General features: G+C 40.9%; 4 protein-coding genes across 10 annotated transcripts in view; 3 read left to right on the plus strand and 1 right to left on the minus strand.

Annotated features, from left to right (window-relative positions):
- The first annotated feature begins 37 nt into the window (after nucleotides 1–37).
- LOC123987731 (D-amino-acid oxidase) lies at nucleotides 38–3,391 on the plus strand. Its single transcript, XM_046285432.1, has 7 exons — nucleotides 38–1,967; nucleotides 2,121–2,333; nucleotides 2,393–2,618; nucleotides 2,687–2,754; nucleotides 2,831–2,948; nucleotides 3,015–3,116; nucleotides 3,190–3,391. Exons 1-7 carry the CDS (start codon nucleotides 1,783–1,785, stop codon nucleotides 3,298–3,300), a joined length of 1,023 nt encoding a protein of 340 aa, XP_046141388.1. The 5' UTR covers nucleotides 38–1,782; the 3' UTR covers nucleotides 3,301–3,391.
- Nucleotides 3,392–3,470: 79 nt separating this feature from the next.
- On the plus strand, nucleotides 3,471–8,950 carry LOC114871876 (tubulin polyglutamylase TTLL13P). Its single transcript, XM_046285454.1, has 12 exons — nucleotides 3,471–4,011; nucleotides 4,083–4,170; nucleotides 4,237–4,527; nucleotides 4,610–4,766; nucleotides 4,838–4,938; nucleotides 4,998–5,126; nucleotides 5,210–5,435; nucleotides 5,511–5,692; nucleotides 5,771–6,005; nucleotides 6,080–6,241; nucleotides 6,299–6,644; nucleotides 6,765–8,950. Exons 1-12 carry the CDS (start codon nucleotides 3,729–3,731, stop codon nucleotides 6,956–6,958), a joined length of 2,394 nt encoding a protein of 797 aa, XP_046141410.1. The 5' UTR covers nucleotides 3,471–3,728; the 3' UTR covers nucleotides 6,959–8,950.
- LOC114871862 (protein pygopus) overlaps nucleotides 7,279–24,506 on the minus strand; it is a 60,727-nt gene continuing 43,499 nt past the window's right edge. For 3 of the 7 annotated variants that reach the window (XM_046285393.1, XM_046285396.1, XM_046285392.1), the window contains exons 3-7: nucleotides 13,694–14,060; nucleotides 12,819–13,116; nucleotides 11,722–12,741; nucleotides 11,497–11,642; nucleotides 7,279–11,406 (exon numbers count right to left, since the gene is read on the minus strand). In XM_046285393.1, the coding sequence (XP_046141349.1) occupies nucleotides 11,286–11,406; nucleotides 11,497–11,642; nucleotides 11,722–12,741; nucleotides 12,819–13,034 (1,503 nt within the window). In that variant the 5' untranslated portion in view covers nucleotides 13,035–13,116; nucleotides 13,694–14,060 and the 3' untranslated portion in view covers nucleotides 7,279–11,285. Of the gene's footprint in view, nucleotides 11,407–11,496; nucleotides 11,643–11,721; nucleotides 12,742–12,818; nucleotides 13,117–13,693; nucleotides 14,061–14,460; nucleotides 14,700–24,506 lie in introns of those variants that run through there. The other 4 variants (XM_029178393.2, XM_029178390.2, XM_029178394.2 and 1 more) reach the window with 4 other exon arrangements.
- LOC114871869 (allergen Tha p 1-like) lies at nucleotides 18,132–23,366 on the plus strand. The gene is made up of 3 exons (XM_029178406.2): nucleotides 18,132–18,439; nucleotides 22,180–22,369; nucleotides 22,885–23,366. The coding sequence occupies exons 1-3, from the start codon at nucleotides 18,422–18,424 to the stop codon at nucleotides 23,028–23,030; spliced, it is 354 nt and encodes a 117-aa protein (XP_029034239.1). The 5' UTR covers nucleotides 18,132–18,421; the 3' UTR covers nucleotides 23,031–23,366.

Below are 24,506 nucleotides of genomic sequence, written 5' to 3' on the forward strand. Positions count from 1 at the left end.
ACAAGGATCTTCGAAGGAAGGACATCCCTTCTAGTCTAGTTTTTATAACATGGACGTAACCAGAATAATAAGTAGTATTAATCTGGAGCAAAATTTTAGACTTTTAGTTGGTCCAACAACCCTTCATCTGCTATACAAGGTGTTCGGTTCTGAGTGTTAGCTATGAGAATCGAACTCGATTGTAGTCGTGAACGAACTACTCGGCATCGCGACGAGCACGGTTCATAGCCGACACTTTGCGGCTGCGCGTGCACGCCACGCGTCCACGGACTGATCGGTATTTTTTATTAATAATTCCAAAATTAAACCTTAACAAGAATTTTGGCAAAGAAGAAGATTGTTCAGAATCATGCCAGCTATCGTCTCCTGAAAGGATACCGACCCACAGCTGAACACCTTGTATTACCGGCTTCCATAAACTTACTAAATCGTCATTAACATTATATGCATTCTTAACGATCAGTTTATCGTGAAAACATAAAAGATCGAAGGAGCATTGGCACGCAAAGTAGGATGTAATAACAATGCATCGTCTCAATAGTAATCTCGGATAACAGACACTCAGGTGTCTGCTATCTGAAGCTACCAAACGCATTGCGAGCGTAACAAAGAAAGATTTTCAACCAGTTCAACGACGAGGAGGCTTTGCTGTTTTGTCAGTCAGTAATATTCGAACAATTCGGTGTTAGAATATTCCAAATCAGTTCTGTTCATAGTTCCCGTAAACTGTGGACAGATCCATTTCTCTGAATTGCGGTTCTCGGGAAGCAGGATGATCGAGATCGACGGGAAGAAGTTACTTTAGAGGGTAAAATGCTTTTGTAAAAATTCTTTAGATGTCATTCTCTTTAATACATTCCCTGCCAGACGTGAAAACGAGTAAAGTTTCCTTTACTCATTTTGCATTTCTTAATTTTTCGATAAACTACAATTCGTAACATTTAAACTTCAATTAGTATTGTATTAGCGCTTCACGATCCGAGGGATAATAAAGGTGTATAAAAGCGAAACGTGCTAAAAGAAACGAGTTTAACTTCTTGCTTTCTGTCCTGTCACCTATACCCTTTATCGCATTTCCGGGCTGTATTATGTCTAGGGGACTCGTATGCGATGTAAACAAATATTCTGTATCGTCAACTGTCATCAGGCAGTTTGGTCAGCCGTCTTGTGAGAGTCAGATACGCATTTATAGTCCTTAGTCGACTGATCGCGCTTCGAAAGGATAGTTTAAAAAATGGTTTTTGTACCGGAGGTTGCTTCAAGTGAAACCTAAACGCGTATTGCACCATCGGTAAGCAGAGTGTAAGACCTTTGAGATGCGATATTTAAAGTATTATGCTCTGTTTATCGTCGGTGCGGTACGAGACTGGCATCGTTTCGACCACGGACTCGATAATTCATTCCTCGAAGGGTTCAATGATTTTCACGATTCCCATATTCTAGCATAACCATTGCCGAGCTTTCAACAGGCATTATGCTACGAATATGCGAATTCGTAAGTTCAACGTGATCCTCGAATCATCTTCGTTCATTATTAGTGTAAACGATGTTTATAAAAATGCGCCTGGTAGACTGACGAGTTTCTGCATGAACCTTCTATATACAGAATGTCGTCGAACTTGGGGTTATCGTTAGAGCGATGCAACTTCTTTTTATTTTCTCGTACAACCATATCGCGACAGAAAGTGAGAACCTAGCGAGCAGTTTACATCTTGGTGCTTGCTACACCGATCCGTGGATCAATATAATTAAATCCCTGAAGCAACGAAAATTTTTCTGAAAATGCGCGTGGCAATAATTGGTGCTGGCGTAATTGGGATGACGAGCGCTTTAGCGGTGAAGAACTCTTTTCCATTGTTCGAGGTCCACTTATTCGCCAACGAATTTTCACCTGACACCACCGGCGACGGAAGTGCCGGACTTTGGAGTCCATACCTCCTTGGAAACACCCCTCCTGAGAGAATACTGTGAGTATCTCGAACGTCGAGGTACGAATAGAAGGAGAATTCGTAGTTGAAAGATCACCATTATCACGCAGATATTTTTATCTTCTTTCTTTTGCAATGTTTGATGCTATCTACAGCGTGTTTCAGGATTGAAAATAACTGAAATGTTGACAGAAAATGGGGAGGAGCTACTCTCCGGTGGTTGGAAAAATTATGGAAAGAGGGTTTGGCCCGTGAAGCTGGAATCTCCCTGATACCTGTTTATCGTTGTACCAGCGATCCCAAAGGATTTGCCGATTCTAGCTGGACGAAATTGGTATACGGTGCGCACCGATTGACAGCCAAACAGTTGAAGAGATTAAACGAGGAAAACAAGTCGAATTACAAGTAGAGTATTAGCAAAGTTAAGCGGATACAATAACGCTAATTTCTTCTGACAATTTTAGAGACTGTTGGATGTTCTCGACCTACACGAGCGAGCCTGTTCTTTTGTTACCTTGGCTGAGGGAAGAATTTTTGAAAGCTGGTGGAAAGGTTCGAAGAAGTAAAATTCATAGGTTCGACGAGCTGATCAACGATGGATACGATTTGATAATAAATTGTAGCGGTCTCGGTGCGCGCGAACTCGTTGGAGATAACACGGTTACACCTATCAGGGGGCAAGTTGCCAGAGTTAGTGTTCTTTGGTAACTGGACGCGATCGCATAAACATTTTCTCAATCATTTCTATATCGTTTCAGGTGTCTGCTTCTTGGGCGATGCACGTATACTTGGAGGACGGCGACGATGGAAATTATATAATACCAAAGTAGAAAAAGAATCTTTCAGTTTATACCAGTAGTTTACACAGCACCCTGTGTATAATATTTCTTTTGTTTTTGAAGCTTTAATAGTACGGTGATTGGTGGTACGCATCAAGAAAATGATTTCGACTGTACACCACGAGAGGAAGACTTTAAATTCATTCACAATGGATGTTGTCGAATTGTTCCTGCTCTACAGGTAGCCTTTCATTTCATTTCTTTACATTTATAGAGATTAATAAATTATTGCATCTTTTTACTACAGAAATGTACAGTGATAAAACAGTGGGTTGGTCTTCGACCAGGAAGACCGGAAGTTCGCCTGGAACCAGAAGTCTATAAATCGTCGACAGGCAAAGAAATCACGGTAAAATGATTATCAATCAACCTCGATCACCAAATCGATCTCGATTAACAGGAATTTGTACGATATTTCGTAGGTGTTACACAATTATGGACACGGAGGAAGCGGTGTAACTTTGAGTTGGGGTTGCGCTTTGGATGTCGTGGATATTATACGAAACTTGAAAGGATTAAAATCGCATTTGTAATACTTGAGATACACAGAAGAAGAATATTATTATGCTGTATAATTAATAAAATAATAATTGAAACCTCGTGCATACATTTTCGAGTGTATTTCGTCTCTGTATTTTCTGTATTCCCTTTCCTTCGCGAAATGAAAAAAAGAAAAAACAATTGAGCAGAGGAGCGATGCGTGAAACGCGACCAACCATTTCGGGAGCGGCAGGAAGTAAAATACCACCGAGTTTTGGTTTTACCTCTGCCAATAAATTCATCACAGTCCAATCACCCTTTTACCGTGGATATCATTGATTTTACTTTCCATTTTTCATCTTTTCTCTTCGTGCTTCGTGGTTGCAGTTAAACGGGCAATACGATGCGTCTGGTTTGACGTGTACGATGAAATTGACGCCATGCGAGGGCAAATCGTTCAAAATAATGAGATAGGCCGGTCATGAACGTCGACGAACGCAATGAGAAACATATTTTGATGGTGGTGCGCGAATTCGAAACTAGTGACACGAAGAAGAGCCATCCTACGAACGGCGAGATTAGCAGCGAGTCTGATTCCAGCAGCGAAGCGCGCTCTTGTAAAACTGTGTACAGAAATCGATGCAAGAAGATCGTCATATCCGATACCTCGTCCACCATTCTTCCGTTCACCGAATTTGCGAAAAATAATCGCGAAACCAGCACGATCCATAAGAATCTTGCCGATAGAAAAGATGACAAGGGTAGTTATTTACCGCTTCTAACCTGCTACGATCTACCTGAATAATTGTAGAGAGTTTCTTTTTTGATCGGACAGACCTGTCGTTCGGAGATACAGACGCAGAGTCGCGGAAAGACATCGTTGATGGAATTTCCTCGAAAGCGAAGAGAAAGAGAAAGCGAAGGTACGGTATGTTTTCGCATGAATTGAAAATAATGTTTATAACATTAGGGTTTGTTCGATTGCAAAGATGTTTGACGATATGCACGAGCAATTGTAAATACGAGGTTGTCAGACGAGTGGCGACTCGTTTCGGAATGAAAGAGGTCACCGAAGATAGCAGTTGGAACTTGTACTGGACCGACTTGAGCGTGAGCGTCGAACGAGCGAAAGACATGAAGAGATACCAAAAGGTGAATCACTTCCCTGGAATGACAGAGATCTGTAGAAAGGATCTGCTCGCTAGGAATTTGAATCGTATGCTCAAGTTATTCCCAAAGGACTATAATTTCTTTCCAAAAACCTGGTGTTTTCCAGCAGAGTAAGGAAAAGGATCGTCAAACTGATATTTCCCGGTTACTTCCCACGATTATTATTTCACACGCGACGATGAATATTTTCAGCCACGGAGAAGCGATGGCGTACGCGAAGCTGAGACGATCTAAAACCTTCATCATCAAACCAGACACAGGGTGTCAAGGTCGTGGGATTTATTTGACGAAAAATCTGAAGGAGGTGAAACCAACCGAACGTATGATCTGTCAAGTTTACGTGGCCAGGGTACGCGAGCATTTTTAACCTTAAGCAATTCATTTGTACTCTTCTTTGGTGAAGATCATTCGTGTCTGTAGCCTTTTCTGGTGGACGGCTACAAATTCGATCTTCGTATCTATACGCTGATTACCTCCTGCGATCCTCTTAGGATTTACGTGTACAACGATGGCTTAGCCAGGTAATTTTCTTTCTAACAAATCGAGATGCTCGCAAACCAACGTCTTTTACGTATTGTAGATTTGCGACGAGCAGATACAAAGAACCGACCGGTCACAACACATCCAACGTGTTCATGCATTTGACCAACTATGCTGTTAACAAGCACAGTCGAATGTACGTGATCGACGATGAGATTGGTAGCAAAAGGTCAGCGCTTGTTAGTTTTTTCACCTACTACTTTGACCGTCTGTATATACTACCCCGTTGGAACGTACAACTTTCTAACTTAGGAAAATATCGACTCTGAACAAGTGGCTGAAATTGAAGGACGTAAACGTGGATGATCTATGGCGCAAAATCGACGAGATCATAATAAAAACGATCCTAGCAGCTTACCCTATCCTTAAGCACAGCTATCACACGTGTTTCCCTACGCACGATAAAACGTACGCGTGTTTCGAGTTGCTAGGCTTCGACGTGTTGCTCGATTGGAAACTGAAGCCGTATCTTTTAGAGGTAAAGATAAACCGCCGATTGATCGTACGAAAGAGAGAAATGACTAATCGTCAAAAGAAATACATACTACGCTAGGTTAATCATTCGCCGAGTTTTCACACGGATGCGCAAATCGACAAAGACATAAAGGAGGGACTGCTGACGGACACCTTCGAGATGTTGAACTTGAATCAATGCGACAAGAAAAAGATCATCGAGGAGGATAGGAAACGCGTCAGGGACAGATTGCTTCAAGGAATAAATTCCAAAGATGGCTGGTGAACAGGATTAATAAAAATATTCTCCTAACGTGTAGCTTACAATATATTCTTTGATCCGTTATTCGTTCGATGCAGTACGAACGATTCGACGATCGGCACGATGAAATCAGATAAACCGGAAGATGATCAGCACCAAAAGCAATTCAAATGGGAAGACGATCACATGGGCAATTTCCGTAGAATCTATCCGTGTTCTGACACTGAAAAGTATCAACCGTTCTACAAGCAAACTGGCATTTCCGTATATCAAGATACGATCGCGTCAAGGGCACGAGAAGAGGCATCGAGAATTCAAAAGGAAGAAAACGAGGTCTTTATCTCACTTTTAAAAATAATACAACCAATATTTATCTTCGTTCTGGAAATTTTTCAATCTACATATAGATGAAAATCAAAGAACAAGAGACTAAAAGGATCAATGGAAAATGGAGCGATTCGAAACTGCACGCGGAGAGTCCAGACGCCCCAAAGAAATTGGCCATTATGAACGATCAAGAAAGAAGTAAATCCGCGTTACCGTCGAAAAGACATACAGCCCAGATGAACGTAAGCTTTCTTTGAAAAAAATAACATCTTGACCAAATAACATTTCGAAATGTTCAGGTGAGGAAGCAAACTCATTCATCCACGAATACCTCGCGCTCCTTCGAGCCAGAGATCATCTGCGAATCGGAGGAAAGGGAACGAGTCACCTCGTTGGCTCAACGTGACTTCTTGATCAAGAGTTACGGCATGTTGGAACAGATTTACATGGCGATGAAGAAGAACGGGACATTGCGTGCCGTAGACGAGAAGAAGTACGGATTGTACGGGAGACTTGGTTACATGGACAACTCGAACAAAAACGTCAACTGTTGTAGACACAAGTGTCAACTACACCATCATCCTGGGCTAGATGCGAAATACGAACCGTGGTCGAATCATTCGTCGCAGTATTGCCTGAAAGCAAGTAAAGTGATTAAAATACCAATTAAAATTCGTGCCTTCTTTTTCTTGCGTGTTCTTTCGATTCTCGTACATTTGCAAGAAAGTTAGAAAGCATGAAAAAAGGAATTTTAATGGTTTACAGATTTCGAAGTAACGTGTAACGAGGCGCCTGTTTACGTTCGACCAAAGATACCGCAGAAATTTTGGCTAGAAGATTTGAATTCGAATGATCGAGGCGGTCGAATCACGAAAGCACACGTGGCTCGCACTTTGTCGAACATTGTGCGTTTACATACGCTCGAGAAACGTGAAGAACTTAATTCGTTCAAATCGTAGCGAATAACGAATACCCCTTTATTGAAAAAAAAAAAAGAAAAACTAATTTAGTAATAAGTTTGAAAATTATTGTAACGTTTGTAATTAATCATTGTTCCCTGAAACAATAGCTTTTGACTGCACAATTCAATTACCTAGAATTTTTTTTAAAATAAATATTAGGCGGAGACTTTTTTTTGATATGTTACATTGTAATTAATAAACTATTACGATCGAAATTTTTGAGACAAAGATTCTATAACGCGATGGGAGGTCTCTTAAGCGTATATCATGAAAGGATAAATTAGTAAAAATTCTAATGAATGGATACAAGAACGATATAAAAATCAACATGGTATGGATTTGTTATTTCAAGTGCCATATAAATATGTACAATGAGTGAACACGTACACGTTGCAGAAAAACGAGGATATCTTCGCACGCATTGTATCGTGTATCGAAATAATGACATACGTACGTTGATTTCTAGTATATGTATAACAATTTATATCCTTGACCATACATACCACGCGTATAATGTGTATGCACGTATGTATGTCAGTATTTACATGACAAAAAATAATCTATGAACAATTTATACTTCTCACATAATACGTGAAAATTTCTTTTTTTACTAGCACGCGACATTCTTTCAATCTATTATATTCTTCTCGATTTCTTTCTGATTAACCGGATCGATGTTTCATTCAGAGAAACGTAACGCGTTGAAAATCAGCTTATTCAATACACAAGCGTTAAAATTAATAATGAATATTATATATGTATATATATATAATATTAGAATATAATAATGAATTCAGTTATCAATAACAAATATTGATCTCGTACAAAGTAATAATACAGTAATGAGAATAATAGTAACTAACATAATACATATAATAGTAATGAAGGTGATAATAATGAAATCAAGCGTCGATACCGCCCTCAAGTTTTCTTGAGTCCTCTGATTTCGATACAGTGGTTGTCCAGGGAGGAAAAAGGAAATCTAACTTTACGGTTCACTTGCAAATTCCTCTTTGCTGTTGCATTGGTTCAGGCAAAACGAAAAAGGAAAATAAAATAGCACGACGCATTCTCGATTCGATAAGACGATACAAGAGATTATTTACAGATAGTCTAGAACAAAATATCTACGTGTTGCATCGTTTTTCAAATAACTTATATACACAGATAAGTTGATAAACAGTTTGACCGCCATGTTACGGTCTCACCAAGCAGTCATTTTATCTTCGATAAACCTAATCTGAAGTTACAAATTGAAATCGTAAGATCGTTCTCCATAAAATAATTATGTATGGGTGTCATGGCAGTCAAAGCGTTAAGAAAGAAACAAAAAGAAACAGCTTTGGACAATTGTAATTTCGAGAGAGAACGTTTCGTTCCTCGACGACAAATGGCTGAAAGAAAATGAAGATAAAGTGACGAAATTCAAAGGTAACACAATGAGACAAAAACGATTCAGACACATATGAAATGCATTTGCTTCGAACAAATTGTACAGGGATTAAGCTACCGGTTAAAAAAGAAACGTAATCGAAGAAACTGTTGCTACTCGATGAATGCAAGAACGAGACATTACAACGTATCATTTTAGGCGTGCGTCATGATTCCGTTGATCGCATAACAGTTTTTGTTCGTAAACAATAAAACTTATATAAGTTATCTCTGAAAAATAGACGCTACTAGTAGTTTACTTAAAATTACGATTCGTTCGTTTGTACTAGAAAAACGATTATCCTTAATCATCCGAGTCTCTTAGCAATCGTCTATAGTTGCGCATCCTTTTTCCATCCCGTTGAGCCGAGCATACATCTTTCATTTCGTTATTCGCTTAATCCCCTGCATTCCCGTTAATAGAATTTTCTGTAATAGAGAGAAAGAGAGTGAGAGTGAGAGAGAAAAAACAAAAAAAAAAGCAACGTTAACGATCTCCAGTGTGTGATACACCCCCCTCCCCCCTCCATTCATCCTTCATGTGACAATGACAAAATATAGAATGAAGATATGTGAAAATGGTACTTCTATTCGTTGTAATACTAATATGAGCATTATGTAGTTATAGGATTCTGTGTGTATGTGTGTGTAATATCCTTTAAAAATGATTACAATAAAACAAGCCTTCGAAGCGTGGATCACACGAAGAGAGAAGCTTCGTGTAATAAACGGATCACGAAGGAAATAACTAGTTAGGTCGGATCTTTTCAAGAGTAATCCCTATTCTACTTTCGTTCCCGTAGTGCTTGAACACTCGATTGACATCGCGTTAAAACATTTATCTGAATTGGATTGCTTCAGGAACGAAAGCGCGTCAGAGGTTCCACCCGTGGAAAGATACGAATTTGCTCTTCTGTTCGCGGACAGAAGAAGCTACCTAGTTATTCTAAAAAGTACTGTGAACTCAATTTTCGAAATCAGTCGTTCGTTTGATACAGGCGTCAAATAGTAAAATGATAACTGCATTATTTTATATATATATATATATGTATATGTATATAAAACTATACAATCCGTGGACTCGTTAATTTTGCGTTAGCTGCCGACGGAATTTGAATAATTTTCTTTTTTTTCCCTTTCATTGCGTTAATCGTTTTACGTCGATAATACTTCTCTGTTGTTTCGTGATATACTGTTATACATAAACTGACACCAAAAATTCTGGCAGATGCGATCATGAATCTTAACTCGACGAAGAAGAGCGTGAATGTAAGTGTATATACTCGCACGTGTATATATGTATATGTATATGTGTGTTAGGTGCAGAAATTTCGATACTGCAACTAAACACGACACTCCTTTTATTATATTTCGCGAAGTATCTTGAGTTTAATTTCTGTTTATATGAATTTGCAAAACATATAAATATTTTCTGCACTTTTGCGTCTTATCTTTTTCTTTTGTTTTACTAACACTTTATTATATCACGTTTGTACCTAATTGGTTTCTTTGCGTAAACGAATATAACTGATATATTTGTCGTAAAACTTTAGGTACAATGTAAAAAACCCCGCGAGCTATCAGTCAAACGAATTTCAACTTTCTTTTTAAAATTCGTTACACTTGCTCGTAATGAATTAATCAACAGCATAAACCATGGCAAGAAACAATATATGAGCGATGGTAAAAGAAAATCAACTCTTCCTCCGCATGACATTAAAATTTCTATTTACAATTTGAACATATGTACTCTTAAAGTATAACGCTAACACATTTCGAAAGTACATAACTGACCATGGTTTATACCAATGTGCAGGTAATCATAGCACTCGTATTTGTAATTTGGGAGAAATAAACTACGTTTACTCGAACGTATTTTTTTCTATTACTTTTTCTGAAAACCCAAAATACTTCGGTAATAACTGAATTATACGAAGAAGTGGATTTTAAATTTTTCCCATATCCCGATACTTGATGATAGATACGAACATTTGGTAAATACAAACAGCGCTACGAGAAAAATTTACATCGCCTGAAGTTCATATTTACTCTGTTTTACACATATTTAGATGTGCATTTACAATTTTTTTGTTTTTCTTTAAAAAGTATCGTTTAGATCCTTTGGATTTACCTAATCAACGCGACGAGCCTGATAACAAAATGACAGCGACATAACTAGACATCATTTATCAAATAATACACAGTTGTTAATTTTTTTCTTTTACATCAACTACATATTATCAGGAACGTTTAACCAAATTTAAATAAAAAGAATGTACGTAGTTGGTTCATCTCCTATCGATATGCAGTTTCAGCAGGTTGTACCGTTCATATATATATATATACATATATATATATTTATATATCGTTCCTTCTTTACGAATGCGATTATCTTTTAATTTCGAATTAAATGCAGTTAAGTGATAAGAAATCCAATAAGGTTAATCGATCACTGTACATTTTTTAACAATTTTCTCTAAAAAATCCCTATGCTTTCTCGAGCTTACTTTTAACACATTTATCACCATAACGGCAACCGAAAACAAACTAGCAGCTTTATAAACTGTAAAGTGAAATCATAAATAATTTTTTGAAACAGACGAATCCACTTGTCGTAAATAGAGCGAAAAAGTAACGTAACTTTCGAACATATGTTGTTCTTGCCATCTCCTTCATCGATACGACTCATAATGATACCCTAATATTTCAACAAGTTAAAGCTAAGATATTAACAAACAGCGCATGTTTATATTATATGCACGATTTCGCTCGTGCATTAGTGTATGCCGTATGTAGTTATGTGTGTGCAATCGCACGCGCATGTGTGCGTGTACAAGTGTAAACGCTAACAAAGAGTCACTCGTGCGTCGCATATACGACGAGTCAAGAACTGTTATGGTTTAAATTTAACCAAAGGTATATTTTTTGACTGCAAGCACTTATCACACACCCATTCCGCGTAAACTTCTGCCGTTAATAATTGATAAGCAGTTTCCGATAATCCTGTGCACCCCCTAGAATAAATTATCATCGTATACGTTAACTATATAATGTTTTTAAGAGATCATTTCTTTCGAACGTAGATAAAAGAAAGATTTGCGTACCTGTGAAACCAGAAATTACAACCTGACTCGCAAAGAATCGCTTGATCGTTATCGTGCACTTCTTTATGACATACTCCACAAGGATAAATTGGTGGAGCATTAGGATTCTGTGGGTTAAACACCATAGGCTGATCTGGAGGATATATCTATAACATCAAAAGAACGTCGACTTGTCTCATAAGTATCCGAACTACTGTTTTAACAGTTTACGTTATGAAAATATACCTTTCCCGCAGAAACTGGCATTGGTTTTGGTCCCATTCCTGGCGGACCTTGGAAACCGTGAGGTGGCATTGAACCTCCCATATTAATGGGATGGCTCATTGGTGGACCACCACCCATGTTACTAGACATTGTACCCATGGGACCTCCCATGTGACTCATTTGATTATGATGACTAATACTCATGTTAGACATATTGTTCATCGGTGGCCCGCCCATGTTCATGCTATTTATTTGGTTTGGACCACTCATATTCATATTATTGGATACCATGGAACTCATAGTAGTCATAGGTCCATTCATGGGCCTTCCTAAGTTATTAAGATTATTTCCCATATGATTCGGATGCGGCTGAGATCCATTGTGCCCTAATGGACTGTTTACATTGTTCATAGATGGTCCGTTCAACGGGCTATTAGGTGGTATGTGGTTATTAATATTGTTCATGTTCATTGGTCCATTAGGCATGTGATTTGATCCACCCATTGTGTTCATAGGAGAACCTAATGGACCACCCATAGGACTTCCCATGCTGTGCCCCATGTTATTCATCGGACTACCCATTGGACCACTGTTCATATTGTTCATAGGACTACCCATAGGTGGACCGCTAAGTTGAGAGTTACCCATGTGACTCATGTTCATATGATTATTCATAGTATTCATTGGACCAGGTGGCATGCTTGGGCCCATGTTATTCATTGGACTCATACCACCTATTGGCGCGTGATTCATAGGAGACATCGCTCCCATGTGATTCATATGATTCGTCATGGGCGAGTTTCCCATAGGACTCATACTACCCATGTTGTGAGGCATCATAGGACTCATCCCGCCTATCGAAGTTAACGGACTCATGCCTCTCATAGGCGGTCCGCTCATATGATGCGGGTGATGGGGATGCATGTGCGGCGGACCACCGTGCATCATAGGAGTTTGACTCGTTTGCGGTGGCGTATCGTCAAAAGGGTTACTCGCCACTATCGTATCTCCGTAACCCGTTAAAGGCGGAGGTAGCAAATCCTGAAAATACATTTTTCATAAATAAAAAACGTAAAATCCAATACCTTCGATCGAGATTTGGTAATAAATGTTATCACCTGCACTGTTGGAGGTTGCTGTGGGGGTGGTTGAGCAACATTAGCGTTTGTACGTCGTTTCTTTTTAGGATTGGCACCAGTAGGTGGTGGTGGTGGAGGATGGGGGTGTCCAGAAGATTCAGGATGCGGGGCACTAGGACCCATATTCACACCCATACCCATACCCCCTAAAGGCATCCTTGCAAAGGGTGGCATGCCTGCAATATTGTGGCTCATCTCCTTCGTTCTCTTCCCTTATTTTATCATGCCGTATCAGCACCACGCTAGATTTTGGCAGTAAGTTTCCACTGGTGTTCCACTGAGGCATTTGAGTGAAAAAAATATTGTGTTTCATTATTTGTATCATTGTAGCTTACAAGTATGCGTAGCATTCAGATTAAATAAATAATTCTATTTCATGTAACAAATAAAAGAATTCCAACAACAAATATGAGTATTAAACAAAAGCATTTGATAATTTTATTGCTGGAACATTTCATTATTATTATTATTATTATTATTCTTGAAAATATATTTTTAATGTTACATTCACAATAGGTCCAAGTGAATACATATATGGTTGTAAGTTACTATACTGTGTATGCTAATATAAATAAGAAGTATTTGAGTGTGTCCTCTTTAAATAATTATCGTTTACGTAAAAATAATGCATGATCCCGACCAACAGCACGATCGAAGCGATAAAAGTAACGTAAAAAAAAAACAAATAGGCAACCCTTTAAAAAGAAAGCAAAATAAAATCCGCCGATGCGTTTCTCAGGCCAACCTAACCTACACGATTTTCTAAAATATTTATTAGATTGCGGGATATATAAAGGGTGTAGGGCTGAAAATATGTGAAAGACAGATAGAATATGAACCATTTGTACGCTTACCACCGCATTATAGTTGGCAAGACATCGACATGTACATGGCTTTCCCGTTTTTTCGGCAGGGACCAACACCATTGAATTGTGTCGTGCACCTAACTAACTTTAGCGGCTGGATCGAGGCGATTTCTCGTTTCTAACTTTTACACCTCATCAGTCACATATTTTAAGGTAGCACAAGTATATTTCACATTCACAAATATGCGAAAAGGGCACAGTAAACACTGGTGAGATGTCAAAAGTATACGGAGCAAAGAAGCGCACGCCAGTCTTTCAGGTCGCCATTGTCGCGTTACGCGTGTCCCTGTAGTTGTATTGTTCGCGTGAAAATATTGCACGATGCATTGTGCAGATGGCGTTACCAACTGCATTCCTGCAACATCGAAACGGTTCCGTATTATAGCGGCGGTTGCTTGCATTTTTCTTGCAGACATTGCTCGCGCGCATATACGCGCGAACCTAATCTTGATTTAATTTCTGACAGTGAGAATGGCTTCGAAAAATATTTTTCCCCAAAAAGCATAAAATGTAAATTACAACATGCAAATGAATGGCTGAAAAAAAAGAAAAAAAGGAAAAAGGTGATAGGAGAAGTAAATTACAGTAGAGAATAATAAGATATTGGGTACGGTGAACTTATCTCTTGATAATTAATATACGCGGCAGCGCAACGAATGTAGCGAATAAATTTTTAAATAGAATATTCTGAATTCGAGCCACAACTTCGAAGATAGAAGTTCGTGCAAGATAGAGCAGTTTAGTTTAGAACATACGTTACTTAGACTGCGCTATTACGCGCGCTTGAAATTCTCTTCCCCCTTCTCTTTCAACCCTTCCCTAGCCATTTCTAGCCAGTTTCGCACGTTATATCTTCCATCCACATTAGGATCCAGAAGTTGTCCCTGTAACCTCAGAGTAGCGCCTGTACACGTCACTTTAATTATTTGAGTTACATTAGCAAGTTAGCGAGGTTTAACAACTGGAAAATGGATTTCGCGCATATCTACTGCGGACAGTTGCCTCGCAGCTACTCGTAATACAGTTCGCGAAACTGCGATTAAGCTATCTTATCTTCGTCGACTTTTATTTCGATAAGTGTTCACCACGAACGGAAGAGCGGTATTCTTTTGTCTAAATCACAATTCTACGGGAAATAGTACCAAACTCTGGGATCGAATAAAAATAAAATTCAACGATCGTCTGAAGCTGAAGTTTTATCTATATTTCAGAACAATCTTCTACCTTTAATATTAATAAAAGCATACTACAGGGACTGCTATATAATACACAGATGTTGCATATAATTGATAAGCAAAATAAATACAACAAAGGAATAAAAAGTTTGCCAGAAAAGAAGAAGGATGAAGAACAAAGGATTGGAAGGCTTTGCTGGATGGCAATCGAAGAACGACACAAATAGCAGCACTCCCCAAGCAAATACGGCATGCCAATCAATCTGTCGCGAGTATACGCGTGCTCCGAATAGGAATATCTGATTTTTCCCAATTATAAAAAGTCAGTGTCATTGGCATCGAATAACGCTGCACGATGCAAGAAATTTGAATATCTGATCTTTTCCTGAAACCCTTCGTTATATTTTCATGGAACGATTAATGGAGTAAACGGTGATACGTGTCGCGTGGCATGTCTCTAGAGAAACTATCCTTGACCCGATGTTTAAGCATTCGTCGCGTTTTCTATCGTCGTATCATTGTAGAAAATTTACATTACATGTTCGTGATCGAAGATAGAAGCCTCGATCGTTGCGTAACAATTTAGTAGATACCTATTTATGTAGTTCGATTTGTTGCGAACGAAGGGCAATGATTCAGAGTAAAAATAAAAAAAGGTGAAATCTCCATGCCGAATTTCGACGTCGAAAGTGGCGAGAAATCGAGACTACTCGTGCCTCGAGGGCAACTACACGGTAATCGTACGATCTTTGATAGCAGGATATTCTCTTGCTCTTTACGTTCGAGGTGAACGATCAAGCGAATCGTTTCCAGGAAATCGGCGCTCCTTCGTGTCCATTCGACGACGAAGACTCCGACTTTTCCCACTTTCTCTCGTGGACGTGGAAGCAGCAACCGGTGTACACGCGTTCGGTTCAACAGAGCGTGACGGGTGCTTGTGAACTTTCGCCTTGGAATTTCTAGTTTGACCAGGTTTATGATCGCATCGGAAACTTTGAATTGTTCAAACAACTTGGTGGCAGAAGTTGCTTCGAATTTCCATAACAATTCATACTACATTACCCGTTTAATTTCGTTAACATATGGCTAAAAAAATCCCAAGTGCATAATTTTCTCATCAAAGAGATTCGAACCATCGTCGAATCGAATAAATATTTTCAAAAGAAAATTAATGCCGTCAGGTGGGTCTACCCTTTTCCAGGTTTAGGCTTCTCGGTTCGGTTGGTTCGTTCCGCAGAGTGGTAGGTTTATCCGGTAGTTAAGGATTCACAGCGTAGGGAAATTAGCGAGCGACCAGCACCCTTTCGAAACGGTCCCTCGAATTTTCGCGTAAATTTTGGTCAGCTTTTGGTCGTTTGTGACTTTCGTTTGTGTGGCGCAACGTCGCGTCGCGTCGCGTCGCGTCGGCCCGTTCCAGATCGTTGAATCGTTTTCACGCTCGAGGTTGTGCACCAGGCAAAATTCTCGTGTTTGAGAGCCAGCGACTGACTATTCGTCTTATCGATGAGGGAAACGAGAGCGGAAACGGTAAAGAGGTCCATTACGGTTTTAAACGGTTCACCGCGAAATGAACGGATAAACTGACCGCGGCACGGCACGGTGCGGTATGGTGCGGCGTGACGCGACGCGCGGGGTGAAATCAGTCCGCGAGGAATCGCACGACGTGACCAACAGGACAATGAGCCATATCAATCCTTTATTTCTCCTTCGTTCTCGGCACGCTTCAATTCGTTTCGTTCGATCCGATCGCGATCCCTCGAATCACCTTCAAAACGAACGATTATTCGAATGGCACCGGACAACGACTCGTTGCAAAAAGGAAAAAGAAAATGAAAGAAATAAAAATAGGAAAGAGAAAAAACGAGGGCGTGGATCGTTCGATGCATCGACAGAGGAATCCCCTTGACACCGCGAAAGCTTCGAGCTGCCAGATCGAAAGTAGATCGACTAGTCCGGACCGTGTAATCTTTATCGATACAAGGCATGATTTTCCCCCTAGTTTCCTATCGTTTCGTGCCGATATCGCGTCCAACTTTTACCCCTCGTTACGCCTTCCTTCTCGCTTTTCCCTCCTGTCCTTCGGTGAACACTTTAATCGTATTTCACGACAGATCACCTGGTCATTCTTTTTTCTTCTTCTTTCGTTTCACACCAATTCAGCGAGAGTATCGTCGTGGACAAGCATACGTGTTCGATCGTGAGAGCGCAACCGAGTCGATAGCCCATTAAATCCATGGCTTTGTTGGGATTTCTTCTTTTCCGACACCGTAAGCGACTGTTCTTTGGGCTTTAAGGAACAATCAGTTTGATTTTCGATGGAATCACGAGAAGAACGTGTTCCGAGTCTCTTGGGAGGGTTAAATGCCAAGCCTACATCCCTTACTTTTTTCTTGCCGTCGCTTTCCACCAGAAGCAAATATCTTCTAGTTTCCGCCGGAAATTATCAACGTGGATACGATAAGACTTGCCGCTGAGAGAGAGAGAGAGAGAGAGAGAGAGAAACGGAAAAACATTTATTTACAGAAGCTAGGATATAACTGGTTTTAACGAGCGACGTGATCGATACGTCCTCTCCTCGAGGATGATGCGGACGATGCCCTGCAATGATTAATAGCATAGAGAAGAATAAAAACGTCCGACGAGGGAAAACAGGTCATTACGCAGGCTGTCGCTCGTAAAAGTTAATTGAACGCCGTTCACGGATCCGCAAAAAGGATCGCCGTCGAGCACAGGCGGGCAGCAAGCAGATTCTCGAATCGCTAAAGGTGTATCGAACGTATAGGGAGGAAATGAGGAACAATCTGGAGAAGAAAGAACGACGGAAGCGCTGTTTTGTTGAGAGGAGATTGAAGTTTGGTCCGTTATATTTCCTCTCGATATTTTTTACGTTCCGCGACAAACGATTCGAAGCATCAGATTAGAAAAATAAATCTTCAACTTTTACTTTCTTCTTCTGACCGTTCTCTCCCTCTTTTTTTCCTCTTATCGCTTGTTTCTGAACGGCGCACTTAAGCTTTCTAAAGCCAAGAAAGAGTTTGAAAAGCGCGAACGCTCGAGCGTAGATCCACTCGAAACGAGTGAAGCGGTGTGCCAAAGAAAGTGGTAACCGCGTGGTGGAAGTTTAACGAGAGTAAGAGCGAGGAGCAAGAAGAAAAGTGCAACCTGCACGGCGCACACTCATGCATGCCTGGAAGCTTCCCCTACTTCGTAAGCAGCTGGTGCACAGAGAGGTAGGTGTCCGAAGACGGAGAACCGCCGTTGGCTATCATCGCGGCGTCGTTGCCCGCTGTACGCACACTTTCGTATTTATCGGGCAAAGAAGGAGAGGAAAGGCCACGGACGTACCTTCGGGCCCAGTGTGTTCCGAGATTTCGCGGCGAGAGGACACACGACTGTAAAAGATTCCTCCACTCCATTTCTCTAAACTCTAAACTCTGTTTCGTTCGATTCATTCGCGATCCGAACTCCTGACTCGTTCCACTTCTTTTTTTCTTTGCGGCTGCTCGAGGAGCTAACTGGAGGAACACCAACTATTCTCGACATGGCTTCGGCAATCAAGGTGAGTGAGTGACGAACGTGCAACAGGTAGATACGAGCGCACCCTGTGTACACGTACGCGCGGTGATTTAAACTTTCATTGTATCCGGAGGGGTTCTCTTTTGTCTGTCACCCTTCTTCACCCTGTGTTGACAGAATCACGAGACCCGGTCGAATTCGATACCCTCGATCGTGACTTCCTCCGAATTAACAACCCTCGAACGCTGCGATCGGATAAATCATGAAATAGTTGAAATATTTTTCTCAAAAGCAATTGCAACGTTCTAGTCTGTCGCGTTAGGAAGTTTCTTAAGAACAAGATCGAGAAGCGTCATTACATTGTAATACGAGGACAAGTTTCACGGAGCTTAACTGTTCGCGAAACGACAAGGGTTCTTGGGGAAAAATCGGTCACGGAGCCGGCAGAAAAATCCCTGCGATATTAAAAAGCTAATAAACGTGAAGAGGCAACGAATTCGTAGTTATTTCATCGTGAAGAGGAATATCGGCTGAACGCGCAATTCGATCGCTTCCATGAAATTCCACGGAATCTCGAAGCTGTTTCAGCGTGTTTATTTTCTATAAAGAGCAGACGAAGAAGAAGCTGAAGAATAAGAAGAAGCGGAATCGATCTCTCGGCATTTCTTCTCGCGTCGATAGCGAAAAGAAATGATTAAATTCTGGCACGTAGCTCGATTCTCTTGCCTTGAAGCGATCGAAACGTACAGTTTATCGACGACATCGTCCACCTTTATAACTCATGCGTGCCGCAATCCTACGATTACGTATGTACATACATATACGCTTTTCAAACAGTGGCTGGAGGGAATAACAAACCGATCGAAACGATTTCTTCGCTGCTGCCTTATGACTCAATCTACCTTGCTTCGTATTTAGGATGTCAATGTCTTTATACATACATATACCTACTCTATTAGCTACGTTCAGCTACGATATGATAATGATTCTCCTTGACAACTTCGAGGTAATTAATGAATAAATAACTGATCAAGTTTTTACTATCAACTCGTGAGCATTTCGCAACAGACGCGACAGTGAAAGGGTTAAATTTCTCAGTACACTTCTCGTCCGTACGTTGCGGTCGTCGATATGCAATGCTATTCGACGAACCGTGTAATCGTTATCCATCGGTTGCGAGTCGATAACTAAGCGATTGTAAATTAATTTAATAACTGCGAATAGCGCAACGTTTCGACCGGCTGTATACGAACGGTAAATTATTGTTTATCGTTTGGTGTACGTGGGATCGAGCCGCCGATAACTATAACGGAATATTACGGCTGCAAACGGCACGAATTTTCCAGCCATCCCGTTTAACCGGTGAATTATCATTCATTGACTGTGACGATAATTAACGACCCATGCGTACAAGATAGTAAGGTCCAACACTTTTTTGCAATAATCCTGAATTATTTGACGACAAACAAATTAATTCGTTGAAAGACAGCTGCTTGAAATCGGCACGTATTTTATACCAATTTTGAAGATTAAAATTTGACGAACAGGACTACGTAAAGACTTTGTTAATTTTCTTAATACGAAATGGCTGGCTGTCAGTGAAAGTAAAGTTAATGAATCAGTGATAACCTTTCTGGAAACGGTGTCTTGGATTTCAGCCAACGCGTGTACCTATGTGATTCTAAGGGAATATTTAATGTACATATGTGTTACTTTTGGGGAAAGCCGTATGATAAAGTCGGTAACACGTAGAAATGATGGACGTATAGAGTGAAACGAATTGTCGTTGGCTGCATACGTTTCCTCATCAATTTCGTCATTTTGCATAGCAGAGAACAGTTTATAGTTACTATCGTAACAGTGAACGTGACAGCAATAAAATCTATATCAAACCGATTTGCCATTCAGCGGGACCAATAATTCTTCTAATCCACGTCGGTTTGCGGAAGTAAGCGGTTTGCGTGCGTACATCGGAGGCCGCGTTCGATCCACAAATCATCCCCTACCGCGTACATACACATAGCGCTCTGGTGATTTACCGAACCGCCGCGATTATTAGTGCCCCCCTCTCTCTGTCTCTCGCTTGGGTAAAATCGAAACTCGAAAAGCAGCAGGGTATACGCGAGTCGAGACGATTAGAGGAGATTGTCCCGTTAAAAGTACCTGTCGTCGGGATTACCGTGGAAAAGCCGTAGCTTTGCTTCGAAGAGTTGCCAGTAAATCGAGTTTCCCCGTTGCTGCTGAGAAAGGATCGATTATTCGAAGCTCATACGCGCGTCGAAGAAACGTACACCGTCTCTTTCGAGTCGAGTTCAAAGTATCCTCCAGTTTCGCGAGTGAAATTTGACGTTTCGATCGAGAGAAGCGGAGCCAAGGGCGAACGAAAGAATCGAAGCAATAATGGAGAGGGGGAAAAAAGGGAAAGAACAGGTGTCCCGGATTGCGACACGAGGAATTTCCAACAGAGTACGATTGTTTGAGAGGGCAGACCGGATCGAGAGGTACAGAGGGATGAAAATAAAATCGAGTCTCGAAATATCGGCCACACGGTCGGACGTCAAAAAGATGAGAAACGAATTCGTGTCGCGAGCAGGGTATTTGAAAATACTGGATATTCCACTGTCAAGTAGCTGGATTTAATTGGAACTATTTTCTACGACTACGTACCATCCATTGTTCGGTATATTGTTCGAAAGCGAAGTTAAGATCGCAGGAAAAATATTTTGCGGTCACTCGATGCATCGCATCGCACGCTCGAACACCAAGCAATAGATTCATCTGCTGCGACGATTTCATTTGCTTTTCCGTTCACGTAATTTTTCACCTTTCATTTCGTTCTAGTTGTCTTTCCATTTCTTTCTTACCGTCTTGCATTTCATGTATTTGATGGAATCTAAAGATAACTATATATCGCGGAGGATACCCTAGGGGAAGAGAAAGAGGAGGAGAAGGAGGAAATTAAACGGGTAGGTTGCTGATATAATAACAGGATAGACAAGATGTATACGGAAATGAGGGAAGACGAGGCAAATTGGGGGATGTAACGTGTCCAAAGGTCGATATGTAGAAATGTTGGATGGAAGAGAGGAAGGGGATAAGGAAAGGTTAGCCGTAGACAGTGGCTAAACGCAGCCCCGGCAAAGCACGCCAAAGCTAACATAGCTAAACAAGCACCAACCGCTGTGAGTAACGACAGCGTGTGCGTTTTGCACCCTGCGCTCTGTGCCCTCCTCGTACTTTCCACAACTTCTTGTTTGTTTGCTTCCCTTGGTCCGTTTCCTTGCAGTTACGCGTCAACCACCTAACGAGCTTACTTTCAAATTCTTTCTTTCGTGTTTGTCACACTGTCAACGATTTTCTTTAACAGGTCGGTTTACATTGATAGACGATTGGTAGAGTACTAAAACTATTCTGACCCTAGAACTCGAGAGAAGACATTTATGCGCACGAGTGTACACGTGTTCCAAATCGCTCGATACGAACAGTCCAGGATGGTTATACTGAAAATTTGTATGGGAAACAGGGCTCGTTGCATCTTGATCGATGGAAGCGTACATAGCCTTCTATCAATAAAGCCGTTGTCAACAATGTACATACGCGTCGTCGTGTACAGCGAAAGGTTTAACGTCGACGTAATTCGATAGAAACTCTTTCGTGAATTTTACTAACGCTTTTAGCTAGCTACTCTCGCGTAGAAAGCGTTTTATCTCTCTGGAGAATAAGTAACGCGGCATCTCGTTTATTTACTTAGCGTATATTTAATTAGCTCGAACAATGTTGCAGCTTCTATTGGTTGTCTGCGCTCTGCTCGTCTGCACGGCTACGGCGGAATCAGAAGTGGGACAGACGGGAAGATCACGGGTCTCCGACGAGCAACTAAATGTGGCCCTGAGCGACCAACGTTACTTGAGGAGACAGCTTAAGTGTGCTCTGGGAGAGGCACCCTGTGACCCGGTCGGGAGACGTTTAAAAAGTACGTACACCGTCGCATGGTCGCGTCGTCGCGTCGTCGCGTCGCGTAAATCCATTGAAGAGACAACCCTTCGACTGCGTTCGAGATTAAAAACGCTCTATTCCCCTACGTTCCAAGCAACGTAAATCTTCTTTACGATGGGAACGTCAACGTTTCCCTATTAACCCGTTGCCGCTGCCGTTTCATGAAAGAACATATTTTTAAATTGAATTTTCGGATTTTCAGTCTGTAAATTTTTCCTTCGGTTGATTAATCGAAGTGAAATAAAGGGGCCGCGCGCGTGAATCGCTATTCTACTCGATTCAACGGATAAATTGATCTTCGTCGGGGTATAAGGCCATTTTGCGGCAAACTCCAGCAGAGGCTGTTCGGGACGGCGAGTCATCGAATTGCTTAGATCGGATTTATACCCGTATTTCGAGGGCCGCGTGTTTCCTCGAAGACTTTGCCGATAAATTTCTATAAAGTTACCGGCAGAATTCGATTTAACCCGCCCGCCGCTCGTTGTTATCCAGGTTTAGCGCCGCTGGTTTTGAGAGGCTCCTGCCCGCAATGTAGCCCTGAGGAAACACGACAGATCAAGAAGGTCCTTTCGCACATTCAACGAACCTATCCGAAGGAGTGGTCCAAGATAGTGCAGCAGTACGCCGGAGTTTCGTAAGGTAACGGATAATGGGAGCAGCTGGATACATCGATAAAAAGAGAACGGTAGCGGAAAGAAGGGATAAAGAAGGAATTTGTTTAACGCACTCCTTACGTTCCTTCTTTGTATTGTATATTCGTTACAACAGTTCACCCTTCTTTCCTTTAATCCCAAAATTTTGCTACTTTCGATTCTGGTGTCTCACGTTAATCGATCCATGCGTTTTGCATCAACCTTCTCCAAGGAGTTATAGAGTGAATATATTTTATAGCACACGTTAATTCACACACGTTAATCGTTGTAAACATGACATCACAATGTATTCATAGTATAATAAAGTTTGTTCTTCCCATACGTACGACCAAATGTATCTGAAGCATTTAAATACGCGAATCAAGTGCACCCACATCGATGGAATCCCCGGTGACGATCACCTGTTATTCGCGAAACAAACAGGTACAAACCGAGAGTGACGAATAAAATTGAAAAGAGAAGATCTTTCGCGACTCTGACGTCAGAAGCGGAGACAGTAATAACGATAGATGCAAGTAGCGGGAAAGTAATAAGCTGGATTCATATTTTATATTTTATTCCCGCGTCTCCGCTGCTTTCAATTTCGTTGTATTACAATAGATAGCTTTATGCCCGTAAACTGTACTTATGAGAAACTTTCTACAGCCACTGTTTTATAACGTCTGAATTCTCGTCGAAACGCCCGCGTCTCCACGGATATGCATAAGTGTATGAATACTATATACGTTTCTCGTCGTCGCTTTTCCAATCTAACCAACGCGCAACGCGACGTGTTACGTGTCACACGTGGTTTCACTTTCTTCCGAAGTAGACCACTAGCTCGTTACGCAACACAATTGCACACTTGATCGAGTGGATGAAACGTCCGTTAGCGGCAATTGCTTTTTAAACGAAGTCGAAATCAAGATACATACCTATACCGTACGATATCCGACTCGTTATTAGAGGCTTACAAGCGTTAAATTGTTAATGTGGGTAGGTTATCGGGAACATTAATCCAACTTCATCCAGAATGAACGGCAATCAACAAGTTGCTAATTATTTAATGGCTAATTAACGATATATGCGAAGCCTGGCAAATTTATAGGAATCTGCAGCGGCACTATAATTTCACCGTTGGCTAGTGGGATCGTCGATGGAAATTCCTGCCCCCGTTTCTCTATTCATCGTTATTCCGCTTCGTTTATATTTAATTTCGATGTTGATGATATTACGAGTCGGTTGTAAGGATTCGATAGGAATCGAATAACCCGCGTCTCGAACAAATTGAATTCGAATAAACACGGAAATAGAGGAATTTTTTCAGCTACCCTGTGATTTCGTTATCGTTAACGAGGTTGCTGGCTCGTTCTTGATCCTTCAAGAGCACGAGAATAATGTAGGTCAGCTCGGTATATTTAAACGTTACATTTATTCTTCGTTACAAGTAGAAAGTTATTAAGGTAAAAGTTAACGTCGCTT

This window comes from Osmia bicornis, chromosome 1 (genome assembly GCF_907164935.1).
Source record: "Osmia bicornis bicornis chromosome 1, iOsmBic2.1, whole genome shotgun sequence".
Classification (NCBI taxonomy): Eukaryota; Metazoa; Arthropoda; class Insecta; order Hymenoptera; family Megachilidae; genus Osmia; species Osmia bicornis.